General features: G+C 37.3%; 1 protein-coding gene and 1 long non-coding RNA gene across 3 annotated transcripts in view; both read left to right on the top strand.

The window, feature by feature from the left end:
- Window positions 1–12170, top strand: part of COL5A2 (collagen type V alpha 2 chain) — a 109235-nt gene extending 97065 nt beyond the window's left edge. For both annotated transcript variants that reach the window (XM_075756146.1, XM_075756145.1), the window contains 11 exons: window positions 275–382; window positions 541–594; window positions 930–1037; window positions 1150–1203; window positions 2545–2652; window positions 3571–3624; window positions 4304–4411; window positions 6429–6720; window positions 7629–7816; window positions 9380–9604; window positions 10505–12170. In XM_075756146.1, coding sequence (XP_075612261.1) covers window positions 275–382; window positions 541–594; window positions 930–1037; window positions 1150–1203; window positions 2545–2652; window positions 3571–3624; window positions 4304–4411; window positions 6429–6720; window positions 7629–7816; window positions 9380–9604; window positions 10505–10651 — 1446 coding nt within the window. In that variant the 3' untranslated portion in view covers window positions 10652–12170. The remainder of the gene's footprint in view (window positions 1–274; window positions 383–540; window positions 595–929; window positions 1038–1149; window positions 1204–2544; window positions 2653–3570; window positions 3625–4303; window positions 4412–6428; window positions 6721–7628; window positions 7817–9379; window positions 9605–10504) is intronic.
- Window positions 12171–13202: 1032 nt separating this feature from the next.
- Window positions 13203–15151, top strand: LOC142602321 (uncharacterized). Its single transcript, XR_012836020.1, has 3 exons — window positions 13203–13312; window positions 14223–14325; window positions 15015–15151. It is a non-coding gene; the product is annotated as an uncharacterized LOC142602321 (long non-coding RNA).
- The last annotated feature ends 1680 nt before the right edge of the window (window positions 15152–16831 follow it).

The raw sequence follows: 16831 nt of genomic DNA, 5'->3' as shown, positions 1-16831 counted from the left end.
CTTGCTACTAGACAGACTTCAAGTGCAACTTCTAGTCAATAAAAGCCTATTCAAAAGCGACTAACACAATTAAATTGCTTATAAATACACAGTATATTAAATATATATTCAAAATCTATCAGAACTCTTTCTGTAATTATCCGTTTTTGGAAGTTACAAATGTTGATGGTACTTCAGACTGGATTAATGAGTAGTGTTTTGCAGGCAGCAGGTTTTTTGTGCTTTCTTTGTTTTGTGATTAAAATATTGATATGATATTTCTCATCTTTTTTAGGGTACACCAGGAAAACAAGGTCCCACGGGGCCACCTGGTGATAAAGGTCCCCCAGGACCTATTGGCCAGTCAGGTGCCACTGGACCTGTAGGTGAAGCTGGTCCAGAAGTAAGTATTAGAGCCTCATAATATGCAAAAAAAAGACAGTCTAGTGGTTATTCTCCTTGACTTTGAAGTTGGGGGTGGAGAACAACTTTCTAGTTCTTCTTACAGAAATGCAAGATTACAGAGCTTATCAATAACCCTGTTTTTATTCCATAACTCAGGGACCTGCTGGTAATGATGGTACTCCTGGACGAGATGGAGCTGTTGGAGAACGTGTAAGAATATATTGTTTTCTTAAGTCACTTCTGGATATCTCCATTTTATTATGGACTTATTGTAGCTTTTCTCTTCATTCAGTTAACATGAATGGAGAACTTGTTCTGAAAGCATGTCACAGCTTTGAATAAGTAATACCTCTCAAAATTGAGGAAACCTGGCTAAAGTCTAAGAGCACCTGCCTTTACGAACTCAGACTTGAGTTCTTACAGGAGAGGAGAAGTATCTTTGTAGATTGTAATTGCTAGAAAATAGATTAGCAATGCTAAAGTCCTGTTGCTTTGGTCTAGTCCAGTCCTCTTTAGATAAATAATGTTGAAATTATGTTTTGCAGGGTGACCGTGGTGAGCCTGGCCCTGCAGGCTTACCAGGTTCCCCAGGGGGTCCCGGAACTCCAGGTCCTGTTGGGCCTCCAGGAGATGCAGGTCAAAGAGGTGAAACTGTAAGTGAGACCTTTTTTTTTTGTTTTTTTTTTTAATACTTGGTTTATCAAAAAGCTGTTGTGTGTGCTTTTGTGCATTGCTTCACATATCTTCTGTATGCAATCTTTGTAGGGTTCTCGAGGTCCAATGGGTCCCCCAGGTCGTGCAGGAAAAAGAGGTTTACCTGTAAGTTCTCCATGGTCACTCTGGTTTTATCTGAGATACTTTTATAGGAAAGTGTATGAGAAACTGAGCCCACATTAGAATACTGAACAGGGCTTCGACTTGTAGTGTTCTGACTGCAAGTGGATGCAGGTAGTCTGAGCTGCAAAGCTGCACAAATCTGTTTGAATACACTAGTATTTCTACACTTTCTTTAAATATACTTTGCAGAGAAATAACAAATGCTTTGGAAGCCTCTTTATTTGGAGTGTGTCGCTGTCCCCGCGACAGTAGGACCTGAGTTAACAAAGGGCTGGAGTCTGTGTTTGACAATTCAAATAAGGGGCAAAGAAATGAATGCTGAACAAAAAATGCAGGTTTTTATATAAAAATGGCAGAAATATAACAAAATCACCTGTTCCTGTGAAACTGCCTTAATTCAACTCATGAGATTCTGACTTCAGTCCAAATGGAAAAACAAACAAACCCCATCTATTTGTTACATAACTCTTTTATAATCCAAGCTTGGAACAAAAAATTAATTGCAAACTTGGGAAATTCAAAAGAATGTTGTCCTGTCCCTGAGTAGATGTCATATGAGAGACAGGAAAAGTTTATTGAGTAGTTAGTGATAATGATGCCATTGATAAACTATTTCAATCTAGCATTGAGAAATTTAGCATGCAATTTGGGCTGAAAACTATAGAATTGAAAGCAGAAGCCATTTTTTTCCAATGATTCTTGAATTGGTATGAAAAGTTTGAAACTATCAAAAATACCAAGAATGAAATTATGACAGTAATAGAACCAGGCTATTTGTACTGGGGAGCCTGAATGTTGAGCCTGAATGTTGTTGTCTGTAATGAGGGAATGGAATTTCAGTTGTACTTTAATCATAGTGAAGGTGAAAGGAGCTGTGAGAAGTAAAGATGCAGCATGGAGTATTTCATACTGAAAGTACGTTTTATCGTTATAAGTGTGTGAGAGCGCCACAATATTTCAATCTCATCTGTGAAAATCATTTGCCATATCCAGTAAGGCAAAGAAATTTCTCAATCTTAAAAATTTTGTTATGCAAATTATTTAGTATCATTATCACAGAGGGTTTGTGTGACTGTATTATGAACCTAATAGACTCAATTTACCACTACTATAATTTAACACAACACAGTTTTCTGTAATTATTTACCTATTCTTTGGTGAAAAAATTAAGATTCTTGGAGCTGCCCCAGCATCACCTTCTTTCCAGCTTAGAAGTGAGGGAGGTCTGAATGCAGCATCTAAAAGCAAATGCGGGGGTTTTGAGGTTGAGGGTATATTTTTTCCCCAGTTCAGAATTTTACATTTCATCACTGATATTTACAGGGTCCCCAAGGACCTCGTGGTGACAAAGGTGACAATGGAGATCGAGGCGATAGGGGCCAGAAAGGACACAGGGGTTTCACTGGGCTTCAAGGTCTTCCTGGTCCTCCTGTAAGTAGTTCTGGTTTTAATATAATGTTATTTCCTTGATAGTTAAATAATGTATCGGGAACATTGCTTGCTTTTTTTTTTTCCCCCCCCTGTTTTAAATAACTAACATGAGTTACTTTTTCCCACAAGATGTTTGTGAGTAGCCTGGCTGTCTGTACTTGCTAAGATTTTTAATGCAATTTTTCAGTACTATTGCATGATGAGGTAAACCTGTGCTTTGCAAGATACGTGTTCTCTTACTCTTTCTCCATTTATGCCAGTCCTGCAGTGACTGATTACTGACAGTCTATGACCTGTCAGCACAAGATGATAACAAAAGTTGATAACTTCAGATAAGCATGGTAAAGTGTAAAATGCTTTTTGCCAGTGTTTCAACAGTCATGGAATAAAATGCAAAATCCCATGAGGACTGTGATAGTATCTCTCACTAATATTTGCAAGAACTTCATGATTTCAGTGGTAATTGAATGGAAATGCCATGGAAAACTTAATTTTTTACATTTATTCACTGATCCTATGCAAGAGCTGGAAGTTCCAGCATGCAGGAAAAGAGTCCACAAAAAAACCCAACACCCAAATCATCTTTCCACTTCATACTAGTGTTGTCAGTTATTCTTTTGTAATCCAGTCTGATTCTAAATGTCATGAAAGCAAGGCTTTTCTGCAGAAACAACTTTATGTATAGACAAGCACCAGTACATTCTATTAATCTAAATTGTGATTACAGTTGTTACTCTGTGTTTGTGACAAAAGAGAACAATAGAATGAACATGAATTGTAAGAGGGAAAGGTATTACCCATTGTTCATGTATATTATAATCCTATTCATACAGAATTGTGTATATCACACACTAATTCTTTAAAACTAAAGGAATATGCTTTAAATATCACAATGATATGATAATTTCTTCCGTTTAGGGTCCTATTGGTGAACAGGGCAGTCCTGGCATTCCAGGCCCATTTGGTCCTCGGGTGAGTATAATGATTCAGGTTTAAGGATTTTCTTGCTTGGTTTTTTTCCACAATCAGGTTTCTATTTCTGCTTCACTTATTGACTTCAGTATCATGTGGTGATTACCCTACTATTTTTTGCTGAGCAACATTACCTTATTTAATATGGCAAAGCTTTGACATAAATGTAGTTTATAAATAGGTAAAAAGGTCAGTTCACAATAACTACAGAGCTACCGTCTCTTTTTGCAGACACTTTTGCTGCAGCTGATGCAAAGCCATATATGTGGCAGCTCTGCTAATTGCTACTCTGCCTTTCATACCCCCATGTATGTCATTCACAAAGTAAAAGAGAAATACAACTCCCTTGGATGTTCCCAAGTGGCAGTATATCTCTGAATCTGTATACGTGTGGGTGTACAGCAGCTACTGCAGTCTGTGTAGCACCTGGAATTGAACCCACTTAAATGATTTAGGAAAAAATACACAGTTGATCTAAGGTATATTGACTTTAGAAGAACAGCACTGAAACTGTCTTCTTACTTTTAGAGAACAAGAAAAAGGGTGATTTTTAAAAGTTTGGTAATAGACACAAATAATTGGACTGCTTTCTGAAAAGATACTGCTTGTACAGGGCTGTTTTGTACAACTTTGTTATTAAATGCTAAAATACATTCCTTCTTTCTTTTATATTTTCTAGGGTCCTCCAGGTCCAGTTGGTCCTTCCGGCAAAGATGGAAGTCCTGGTCCACTTGGGCCAATTGGGCCTCCTGGTGTTAGAGGGAGTGTGGGAGAAGCCGGACCTGAGGTAAGTTGGTGAATATGAAGGGAGTAGGTTAGCTCAGATAATGACTTTTTTTTACAGTCCATTGCATCACTTTCTCAAACATCTTGAACCTGAGTTCAAGACAAATGGTAAGATTTGATACAGTTTCTCCAACAAATAGCCAGAGTAACTGTGTATTGAAAGGACTCATTTCTTACTCGTTTTCATCTTCTGGACCTGTGATGGTCCCAGCCTCATCCACCTATGCTCTCCTTAGGCCAACCTAGGCCTTCTTCTGCAGTTAGGCCGCTGGATCCTGCTGGGTCTGCAGTTCAACATGGCTATTTGGCAAGTTGAAAACCTCAGACCTAAGCTTAGGTCAGTTGGTGTCTCTGGAACCAGCCGTAGTTCCAAGTCAGTAGCCCCACAAAGGTGGCACTGAATTAGAACAGCCATGTGACTGATTTCCAGCAGCATACTCCATTATGTCTTGCGTTAAGGAAATCTTTTGGTCCAAATGAACAGCGCAGACGTTAACACTCAGCTCAGCTGACCTTTAGCCTGCTCTGAGGTTTACAGACATCAGCCATGAGCTGATGCACAACTAATGAAAAATAGTTTGACCATTTTGGAAAAAGTCCTAAACCTTTGCTAAATGCCCCAGGCATATTCCACATTTAGCAATTCATGAAACCCTAAGTTATAAAATGTAAGTTATGCTATCCCAAGGAAGATAAGCTAGAAAATTAGAAGGATTTGAGAGAAGGGTGGTCTGGATGATTACATGAAGACTTAAAAGACTGGTATTGCTTATTTGGGGGAAGAAGTAGAAAAGGTGGAATAAAATAATGAGCAAGACAGAGAAGGCAGTTTCTGCTGGTTTTCTGTCTTGTAAGGCATGATGTTTCTTGTGTTTATCACGTGCTAACATTCACCCTATTTCATTTGAATTTCTCCCATTATCGGTATCTTTTTCTGCTGAGGCACCCAGACTTGAATGGTGCCAGAAGACCAGTCTATGGCAGAGCATAAGAATATAATGTGTATCCCGATCCTTCATCTTTATAATGACACAGTACAAGAAATATCGCATACCAGTAACTTTGGGTTTGTTTTCCGTGGTGGCTTGCTGCAACTGTAAATTGGCACCACAAAGCAAGAAATAAAAGTTAAGATTTCATTTGTCAGATGCAGTATGTATAAGTTTGGGTGTGTGCTCTGTAGTAAACATTTGGAGCACTAGTTGTGAATTCTGGAGTAGTTACTCTCAATGGAAATGCCATGTTCTGATATACCATCTGATGCACCAGAGCATCAAACTTACAGTGGAGTTATGTTACAGACTTTCTGCTGCCGAAGAAGAGCTGGCAGAGCTTGCAGGTGGAGATATGTTTATTAACAGATATGTTCTGTCTCAAGACTCAGTTACCTCCCCAAGTGTCACAATTCAGGTTGACAGAAGGACCTCACAACCCGTCATTTAGTCAGGAAAACACCTGCTCTGCCAAGTAAGGATGATGCACGTTCTGTCTCACGTACCTGTGACCAGAAAGTTCAGCGCTGTGCAGGATAGATGTAAAGATGCTTCGACTGCCAAATTTTCGGTCCAGGCTTTACTAATTGAAAATGTGCCTGAGGAGACTCAGGGGGAAGGAGGAATTTTAGATTGCTCTAAAAATCACTTAGAGCTGTTGGGGAATTTTAAGAAATAAAGTTATTAGACAGGGATTTGAACAAGAAGGGACAAAGTGCTTAAAAAATTGAATGAGGAGGCCATTCCTTAATGACTTTTTCCAGCTGTTAAGTCTGAAATCAGGAGTAAGAATAAGTTAAGACAGGCAGAGAGGGCATGAAGCAGAGAGAATACCTCACATGCAGTTCTAGTCTCTGTTCCTAGAAACATGAATTGTTTATCTATACCTGAATTTTCCCTACACATTAGGGTGACTGGCTGTGAAGCTTTGCTCTTTTAGTGGCTGGCTTTGCTACCACTTTGCATAGTATTTACTCTGCTGTAAATTTTGTTGCTTTTTTTTTTTTTTTTTTTTGTTAACCTTAGGGTCCGCCAGGTGATCCTGGCCCTCCTGGCCCTCCAGGACCTCCAGGCCATCTCACTGCTGCCATTGGTGACATTATGGGACACTATGATGATGCTATGGCAGATCCACTACCAGAGTTTACTGAAGATGAAGCAGCCCCAGATGACCACAATAAAACAGACCCAGGAGTCCATGCCACACTGAAGTCACTGAGCAGCCAGATTGAGACTATGCGCAGCCCAGATGGTTCAAAGAAACACCCAGCACGGACTTGTGATGACCTGAAGCTGTGCCACCCATCCAAGAAGAGCGGTACGTATAAACACACCATCTCCTGTATGTGTCATATGATTCTGTCTTATTTCCAGTAGATACTTGGTCACTGGAAAAAATGCATAATGCAGATTTTGTTGGTCTAAATTGACATTCACACTGGGAGCTTGAAAACGTCTTCTTACCAATGAAGTATATATTTTAGTGTATCCCATATTTATTTATTCAGTATGTATTCAGATGTATTTTAAAATCTGAAATACTTTATACTTCCATGAAACACTACTTCTGAAAGTGTTTTCATCATGGAGTACCACTTATATGACAGAGCTAGGTTGGTACACCAATTGTGAATATTTGCTTAATTGCTATTAGTGCAAAATGTTACCTGTGGGCTGATAACCTGTGAGTGCTTTCCATCCAGAATTCTCTGCTGCTGCTCCATAGTGGCAATTTGTAATGCACTAATGTGCCATTTGGGACTTTCCCTAATTTATATGGATTACCAGTGATGAATCAGAACAGACTGGAAGGTAGAGATAATTTGCAGCAGGCCTTGCCAGCTTTTTCCTTGTTTCCTGAAACTTTGCCTCCCACATCAACATTAGGAGGGGCTGCCATCAGTTTCTCATATGTAGGGAAAACTGTTGTCTAGCCGTTGAGCGTTCTATGCACTTGGAGCGTCCAGGAGCTTTGCAATGGATTTAAACAACTTTCAAGTCTGCATTCCCCAGTTTTGAAATATTTAAAATACTGATCAGCTTGTATCTTGAAGTAACATTACAGTGTATACCTGATGCACACATCAGAACATGCATCAGATTATGTGAAACATATGCCTCTTTTCTTTGTGCTTTGTACTGTCATGACATACTTTTGCTTTTATCTCTTCAGTTATTTCAAGAATCTTAACAGTGTAACAGAATCATATTTTACGTTCTCTGCAGGTGAATATTGGATTGATCCTAACCAGGGATGTGTTGAAGATGCTATAAAAGTATACTGCAACATGGAAACTGGAGAGACCTGTATTTCTGCAAACCCGTCTACTATACCACGTAAAACATGGTGGGCCAGCAGGTCATCTGACGTAAAGCCCATTTGGTATGGCCTTGATATGAACAGGGGATCACAGGTAACTATTTGTATTTAATGTCAAGATTTGACTTCTATGAAGCTTGTTTCCTTCTGATTTAGCACTTCATCTGCTATTCTGAGCAGATTCTGCTACAGTCAGAACATTATAAGTATTGATTTGCTGGCTTATATATTCAACTTGTTGTTATCATACAGTAAACATAGGAAAGAGCTGGGAGAAACAATGCAAGTGCATCTAAGGCAGGATTGGCTCTAAGTATACCATTGCAGGAAGAGATTTATTTCTCTTGATCCCAAAAACTTCAACTTCTCTAGCAGCCTACTTCAGTAAATCACTATCCTTGTCATTAAAAAGTGAACTTTTTACCCTATTATATGATTTAAATCACTGCTGGTTTAATTGAATTATATTTTTTTTTTCCCCCGAGAAAGCTCTTTACTGCTAAAAATTACAAAGCTTACTTTATAAATCCTCTCAGCAAATCTTTTTTTAAAAAAGTATGATTGTTTTTATCTGTGTCAGAATGATGTGTGCTGAATGCATCAGTCTCCAGGCAAACAAAAATTCCACTCCTAGCTTTCTGTTGAGTTTTCCCTCTATACGTATGGTTTTTGTAAGTCAGATTCTCTTTGGAGGAAGAAGTAATCTTCAGGAATGCTATAAAAGAGTGTTTAATTTTTGAAAACACTGTCAGATTTGATAACTAACAGTATGATCTCTGTAACAGTCATATGCATTCCTTACAGATTCTAAATAATAAATATGCTGAGATTGCTAAACAGAGGTAACACATTTTGTAAAAAATGATGGTGTGGGTGCGTAAGACATTCTTTTTTTCTTCACTAGTTTCAGAGAAATGTATACGTTTTTAGTCATTCATGACCTTTTTTTTTTTTTCCCCTGCAATGATTCACAAAGCATGAATAAAATGAAACCTGCACAGCTACGGAAAATATCTCAGGAATTTTAGAATTTTTGTTATTGGTATAAAAATTGCTTCTGTTTTTTATAGAAACAGTTGCACATCGTAAAATATTTTTCAAACAAACTTCCATGTAAGTTAATGAGTTGATAATGTCTGTATGCAAATCTATAGTTATTTTTATACAGTCAAACTATCTGACTCTGATGCTTCTAAATACAATACAAAGCCTATAGAAAACAAGCTACTAAACTTGCAATATAGCAGGTACACCATAAAAAGGGTTTCTGTGCTTGCCATTTCTTATCTAGTTTAAGGTTGCTCTGATGCACTATTTCATATATAAGGTTTGGCTCCTACTGAATTCCTTTTTAAAAGAAGGCAGAATTCATTCCAAAACTTGACATGTCTGTGGAGACCCAACTGCTTTTCACTTGTTCAGCTGCAGAGCTTTACAGTCAAAATTCTCTAAAATGATCCCTGTTACAGGATGTCTACATTTCTTTGTCCTCAACTGGCAGCAAATTACAAAAGAAACCATTCTTAGATTTTATGTAATAGGGCTCCTGCTAGTCATGCCTGGACAGGTTTATGATAATGACAGATGTTTCTAAAATTCATGAACTTTTAATGAATTTTCATGTAATATATGTTGATCTGTTTCTTTATCTTCACAGTTTCTGTACGGGGATACAGCTGTCACTCAGATGACATTCCTGCGCCTCCTATCAAAGGAAGCTTCCCAGAATATCACTTACCTTTGTAAAAACAGTGTTGGGTACATGGATGACCAGACTAAGAACCTGAAAAAAGCCGTAATTCTGAAGGGGGCCAATGACCTGGAGATCAAAGCGGAGGGAAACAGCCGATTCAGATACACTGTTCTGCATGACAGTTGTTCTGTGAGTTTGAGAGTTTTGTCATTTGTTATGGAGAAAAAGGACTCTTCTCTTTTTGGTTTGTCTAATGGTTTCAGTTCTTTTTTGATTTAGAAAAAATCTGTAGAATGGGGTAATTAAAATGCTGCAGAATTTCACCATGAATTATAGAATAGGTATTATACTGCAATTCTAGCTTCACATAGTAGAAGTCTGCACTATTTAGAGGATATTTATTAAATTACTAGTTATTAGTGAGCATACTGTGATACATATCCTGCTATTCTGCATTTTCCAGTGTTTGTGTACCTCTGTGTGGAATCACACAAAGAGGTCAGATAACCTCAAGCATTTATCTGCCAGATGGGTAAGAGTATTGCAGCAATACACTGGAGGAAACCCATTGGTACTATGCCTGCCTGAGTTGGAAAGGAAGATGTTTCCTCAAAAAATTCTTAGAGGCCATAAAAAGCAGCAAGTAGTACATTTTTTTCACATTCTTTAGCATTCTCAGCCAAGTCTGAGATACTGGCAAAATATTTCTAAAATTAGTTTTGCACCTGAAATAAATTAGAGTACTCTCTGTGCTTTAAAGTAATATAGCCAAAGAATATGCGTGCAGGTGCATATTAACACATAGAGAAGAATTTCCTAACATAAAGAAAAATCAGTCCAGCTTGAGGAGGAAATCCTACTGTGTCAATCTGACAGGTCTATGCGTCATTGTAGAAGCAAGATATATAAATTTAAAAATAATCAAGGTGCAGTACAGACAGAAGGGTGTTGGTCAGTGAAGATACAGTGAGATCTCTCTGAATGACCTCAGACAACAGGCTCACCACCTGGAATTCAAGCTGTTTCTGACATGAGCTCTGGCCTAAGTTTTTATTTTCTTTTTTTTTTTTTTTTTTTTTCCCCCTCCAGAAACGTAATGGGAATGTTGGCAAGACTGTCTTTGAGTACAGAACACAGAACGTGGCACGCTTACCTATCATTGATATTGCACCAGTGGACATTGGCAGTACCGACCAGGAATTTGGAATTGAAATTGGGCCAGTTTGCTTTGTGTAAGAGAAAGGGGGGAAATTAACACAATACCCAGCAACAGCAGCAATTAAACACACGAACTTAGACTGATTGAAGTTAATCCTGAGACTCTTGAAGTAATGTCTGATATTGGATCAGCATTGTATATACGGTTCTTTTTAAATGCCCGGCCTCCTTTTGAATATTTATTTTACTTACAAACTTTCCGTTTTAAATGATTGAAACCAACTTTTTAGTACAACAGTACAATTTTAAGAGGATCGATGACCACCTTTTAAAAGTAATATGAATCTTTTTTCCTCGCTTTTGTTTCAAATTATTTCAAAATTTACAGGTATTCAAAATAGATAGTTTTAATGTGGAACTATGTTAAGCTCTAAGGATTATTTCTTTTGCTTGGATGCATACTAAATAACAGAAAAGTAGAGCACTTTTGTGAACCATTGGCTGTATTTCAAGCAAACATATTCCCTCAACCCCAGTTTGTCTTCCTGTGGTTGCCAGCATGATAGTCATTAACAGAATGACTGTCTTTGTTAACAGTCTTTTGTAGAAGAAAATCTCTTCAAACAAGATCCATCTTAATTTGGCGTTGTCTTTCCTGCACTTTCCTATGTCATAGTCTGCTCAGAAGAGTATTCCATAGCCATGAATTATTTATGAAGTAAAAATACTACTGGGGTAAATATGAATTTTCAGTAGGGGTGTCCCATATCTTAAATTTTAAGGCCAGACTTCACTTCTCACAATGTATCTGTGTAATTCTATTAAATTATCCTTAATCTTCAAAATACATCTTAAACCCAATACTTGTTGATTTTCCAATACTTGCCCATCTAGGAAGCCATTACATATCAAATTATACAGATGTTTTATATATGGTGCCAATTTATGTATGTTGCAAATCATTCACATGTATACCAGACCAATTGCTAATAAAGAGAAAGAAAGTTTAGAAATTCATTGGTTTTAGCTGACATCCAGACATGCATCACCACTAATTTGACTTATTGGCCTTGCATTGTCAAGGCAAGAAAATTCCATCATTTCTTAGCATGAGCTACCTCATCTCTGGAAGTTGGGATGCATTTAATATTCCTGTTTTTATTTTAGGTGCTATGCTTCTGTTGTTATTTCGAGAAAGAAGATAGGCAGGGCAAAAACAACAAAAAAGTGATGGTGCTAAATGACTCTGTAGAAGGCTGATGAAATAAAGACGCCTACTGTCAATGTCATTTTCTGAGCTTAGCTGTTAGGCTTATGGTGTTTGAGAGAACGATGTTACAGTGCATTTATTTGTTGGTCATACAGTATATAGAATGTTTTGTACCACTAACATGCTTTATTTTGTAAAGTATGTGGGTACAAACTGACTTAGGTTTCTTTTTTGTTGTTTCTTTATTGCATCTGTGCTCTCCACGTTTTTTGTTTGTTCCTTTAAAAAAGAAAATAAACAGCTGGGGCCATCCCTAAAGAAAGTCATGCACATAGCTTTATTCATGTATCTTTGCAAAGCATTTAATTAAATACATGCTTCTCGCTATGTAAGTGGTTTCCTTTTTGTAGAATTCCTTCCAGTGTGTCCCATATCAGTTCATTTCCAGGAAATTAAAAATAGAAGTATTTACTTTTGGTTTGTTGCTATTTGAATAACTCATTTGCAATGCGTTCTCCTGAAGTATTTTACACATAAGAATATAAAGGTATTTTGAATAATGCCCTCTTTGTGCCAGTTTTTACAAGATAGGTGTCAATTTGTATGAAGTAATCACCAGCAGTCCTATTAAAGCTACCTGACTAGTATTGTTTGAGACTCCAGAGAAAGAGAATTTTTATTCAAGACTGAATAAAATGTGACTTAGTCAATTCCCACTGTCAATGTAAGTTATCACTGATAGAAAACAGTTTCTGGACAAGCGCTAAAGTTGCATTGTAGCAAGGCAGGCAAGAATTTACATTCCTTTCCTCCTCCTGAAAGGGTAGGAGCTTAGCAGTTTTCCAATTGTTCGCATGCATGTCCGTGCAGGGTAGGTAGGGACTGGGAACAGGAAAGTTGTGACAGGTTCATGCTGACGTTACCTGTTTGCTTTTATTATCCAAGCAGGAACCTCTGATTTCTTTTTTACTTGCATGAAATAATTTCTATAAATATGTGACTGAGGATTTAGCTTCTCATTTTGGATCCTTGAGAAATTTTAGATAATGTTCCTCTCACTGAATAATCTGAGGTGTCATGGCTGGCTCCAATACGTTCATGCAAAGGTAGATGTCCAGTGGCTGTGATCATACCTCTACAGGATGTTTATCCAGATACACAAAATAAATAACATTTGGAGTATAGATGCATGTTTGAAAGTTATTTTTAATCTCTGATTTTCTTCAGAGTATTACAATCCATGATTAATATAAATGTTTTGTGAGGTTGTTGAAGAGTATTTCGTTATGAAGGATACTTTTTTTTTTTCTTTTCAAGTCTCTCTTTGCATCTTTATCTCCGTATGAAGTGTGCAGTAGTTCCTCAACTGGGTGCCTTGAGCACTGAAAAAGAGCTTCAACTAGAAAGCACTCTAAGGTGATATTCTGTTAAAACCATTGCTGGAGAATCACTGAAGCAAAGTCTTGCTTGAAGTGTGAGCTCTCAGGAAATCCAAGTAGTTAACTTGAGGAGTCTTTGTAATTCAAGTGGTTGGTCATGCTTTTTTCCTTCTCTTGACTAACTACGTTTAGAGCATACATGTGTATTACATCTCTTTCTCTGTTTAAGCATTCTTCAAAGTATTGTAGAACCTTTTTAAGCAGACAAGAAAAAAGGGTGGGGGGAATGTCACCGCTTTAAACTGCTTTGCTTCTTATCCAGGCAGTGTGGCATAGCCTCATGTAGATACAGCTTTAATTTCATGAACATAGTATGACATGATAATTTGCAAAAGGTTGATTGATTTGTAAACTAATATTAAGTAAATATCAGCTATTTATGACATGTAGCGCAGTTCTGTCTTTGTTGCAAATGGCCTCAGAAATGGTAGAAAAGGAACTTTAGAGTAGTTGTGAGAATATAATAGCAGAGACTGCATTTAAATTAAATTCGAGTTATAAGAGTTGGTTATTGCTATTGTTTTCCATAACTCACCTGTCCTGAGTGAGAAAATGTGAAAGATCTGTCCGATATGCTCAGTGGACCTTGGAGGTTATGATAAATGTTCCCAAAAACGAAAAAGTTTATCTGCAATCACAATGAACAAAGAATTGGGATTCAAGTATTGCTGAGCATATTCTTATTTTACTGTTGATTAGTTTTAATGATCTTTCACCTTTATATTAAATATATATTACATTTTGTAAAGATTTTAATAATGCCTTCTCTAAGGCTTTTTCTCTTATTCCTGCTTGACGTTTTCTCTTAATTTGTTTTGAGCAGAAAGAGATACAGAGGAGAGAACTGATCACAGTGTTACAGTTTATTGGATACATCAGCTAACATGCCCAGTGGTTTCACTGGGCAGTATTAATATTGCTTTATATACTGTATAATTAAGTAATATTAATATTGTAAAAAGAAGAAAAAATGTTCTTGCTCCTTTTGTATTTCCTAAAGGAGCCTAGCTCTGCATATGTCAAATGCGATCATGGCCTGCCTACTGCATCAGCGCCTTCTTCCAGAGAGCTTGGTATACTGAGGAGTTCTGGATGCTCAAAATGTAAGGCAAACAAGGAATGGATGGTTTAAGTCCTCCCTGAACAAGAGGGGTTTTGAATCACAGTTTTGGATTCATGCACCTCAGTTTTAGAGTGACTGTCAAGAACTTACATTTGGGTTGACTGTTTGCTCTTCTGAAAGGCTGGAACAGTTTTAGATGCCTCTCCTCCCACTCTCTTTCCACCCAAACCTTTCCCTTTCTCCTCTGATTTGGTACTCCCCTCTAGCTCAGTGGGTACTCTGTTGTCTCTGGGTGAATGAGAGCGTAACTTCAAATCTCATGGCCTCTCCCTTCCAAACTCCTTCATTGCCTGTTAGCTTTGTTGTAGCTAACATAAATATTCAGCTCTAAGTTTTTAATACTAAAAAGATTCTGTACCAGGAGTACTATATGCAGTAGAAGAATGCATCAAGCAATAGTGTTATAGCTGGAAATAACACAGCCAAAGTCTACAAAGCATAGCAGGTAAATAGAGGAATGTGAGGAAGATTTTTACTCTATGAAGGCAAGTAAAGAGTAAAAATATGAGTTAATAGCAAAACGTATTACTTTTTTTGTATTACTGTTGGGTAAGGGCCCCTAGGTTTCTTTTGCTCAATCTCAGACAGCTACAGGAGATAAAGTAGTTATTGAACTGGTAAACACTCTCACAATCTATGGATTTGTAAAAGTTACTATTATTTTTTCAGGAAATGAAGGCTATACTGAAGGATTAATACTCACTAGGCAGTTGATCTCACTGAGAGAGGCTATATTTATTAAAAAAATAGGACTCCAGGAAGACAGCATAAACCAATTGCAAAAGGAAGCGCAGAACTATATGGAAATGTAGAAATGACAACAGAAGAAAAGAAGGATTCCCTGTAAGTAGGCAAATACCATAGAGAAAACAAGGTAAAAATTATAGTATTAGACAATTATGGTACTATCATTAAAAAAATTCATGACAAAAGGTAAAACAAAATCAGCAGTTCAGTAGCTGAAATAGAAATGCCAAAGAAACTGCAGACCCATACACCCAGTTGGCCAAACTGTGTCTTTATGCTACAGGGGGGAAAAAAAAAGAAGTTATTTTGATTCTGGATTATTATGTCCAGTGGATTGCAATTTTCTTGCTAGGAGTCTAAAGATTTTGTTGAAGTGTGTGATTTCAAGCATATTCTGCAGAGTTCAGAATAGCCATAAAGCAGCCTTCTTGAGCTAAATGGCTAGTTGGGTACCAGAGAGTTAGATTCAGTGTCTTAAAAGGTAGAATATTTTTAGCCAGCCTATTTTACCTGCTGTCGTGCTATTCAGAAGTTTAACTTGTGTTAAAATCAGAGGTAATGCTTATTAATGTATCAAATAGAGATCATGAAAAATATTATGAAGAGTATGATGAATTATGTTAAAGAATCACCTGCATTAAACCCTGATTGCCCCAAGAGAGCATACATATGGTCACAAAGGGAGAACCCAGGTACAAAAGACCAGCTTTCTTGTGAAGTTGCTGCTCATTCCTATGAGGTTATTATTGGCAAATGTCTTTAGGAACAGTAAAAGAAACAATCTGCTTTTTTCCACAAGCTCAATAAGAAAGGACACAGTAGAGCCAATGGATTGGACAGTGTGGAGGAGGACCTGAGCAGAGGGATGCAAAGATTAAAACTGAAATGCTTCATATATTTACACGACATAGAAGAAAACTCAGGGAGCTTGGTTGCTAATGTATCTATTGTGCTATCAGCTTTATATGTTTTATTATTTGTTGGGAGAAGGTCTGGAAAAGCATTTAGGTATCAGACAATGCTAGTTTGAGCCAGATGTTGGAAAAGTCCACTCCCCGCACGTTAATTTCTGGCACATTTTTATTTTCTTGCTGTTAGAGTAAGAAACCATCTTTCTATAAGCTCTGGCTTGAGGTTTCTCTAAATAATATTTCATAATCATTATGATCTGTTGTGTTCTCAATATCAGAGAATGGTACACTATCAAATGTTTCTATTGCAAAATTAGTTTCCTTGAGGTATTACTATCCACCCTACAGAGAAGACTGCTGCCTTATTTAGGAGTATTTGTGCAGGAAAAAACATGCAAATTCATGTCTGACAAAGCATCACAGAACTGCTTTTTGGCCTTAGTCAACCAAGTGAAAAACCTGATACAAAACCAATAGGTTACAACAAAAGAACATATTACAATTCTAGAAACTTCAGCAAAATATTTTTACATGTTTGGTAGGGAGCAATCTTTCCTGTGACAAAAAAACCATGACATTGAGAGAAGATTGTGACGATTGTAGGAGCCGCCATTGTAATTTAGGAGCCTCTGCCCTCTAAAGAACATGCTGTGTGATTCCACACAAAAATCAGAGTAAGTCAAAAGTATCTTCTGCTGCCATATCAATTCAGCCATTTCCTGATAGGAATCTTAATCTTTGCTTTGCAGATGCTACCAAACCGAAAGGAGGAATGAGTAGACATTTTCAGGGGTCTTGGAGTTACTATAACAAAAATAGTAAAGTTGA

Source organism: Balearica regulorum, chromosome 6 (assembly GCF_011004875.1).
Source record: "Balearica regulorum gibbericeps isolate bBalReg1 chromosome 6, bBalReg1.pri, whole genome shotgun sequence".
In the NCBI taxonomy this organism is placed as follows: domain Eukaryota; kingdom Metazoa; phylum Chordata; class Aves; order Gruiformes; family Gruidae; genus Balearica; species Balearica regulorum.
This window is presented reverse-complemented; position numbering and strand designations above follow the sequence as displayed.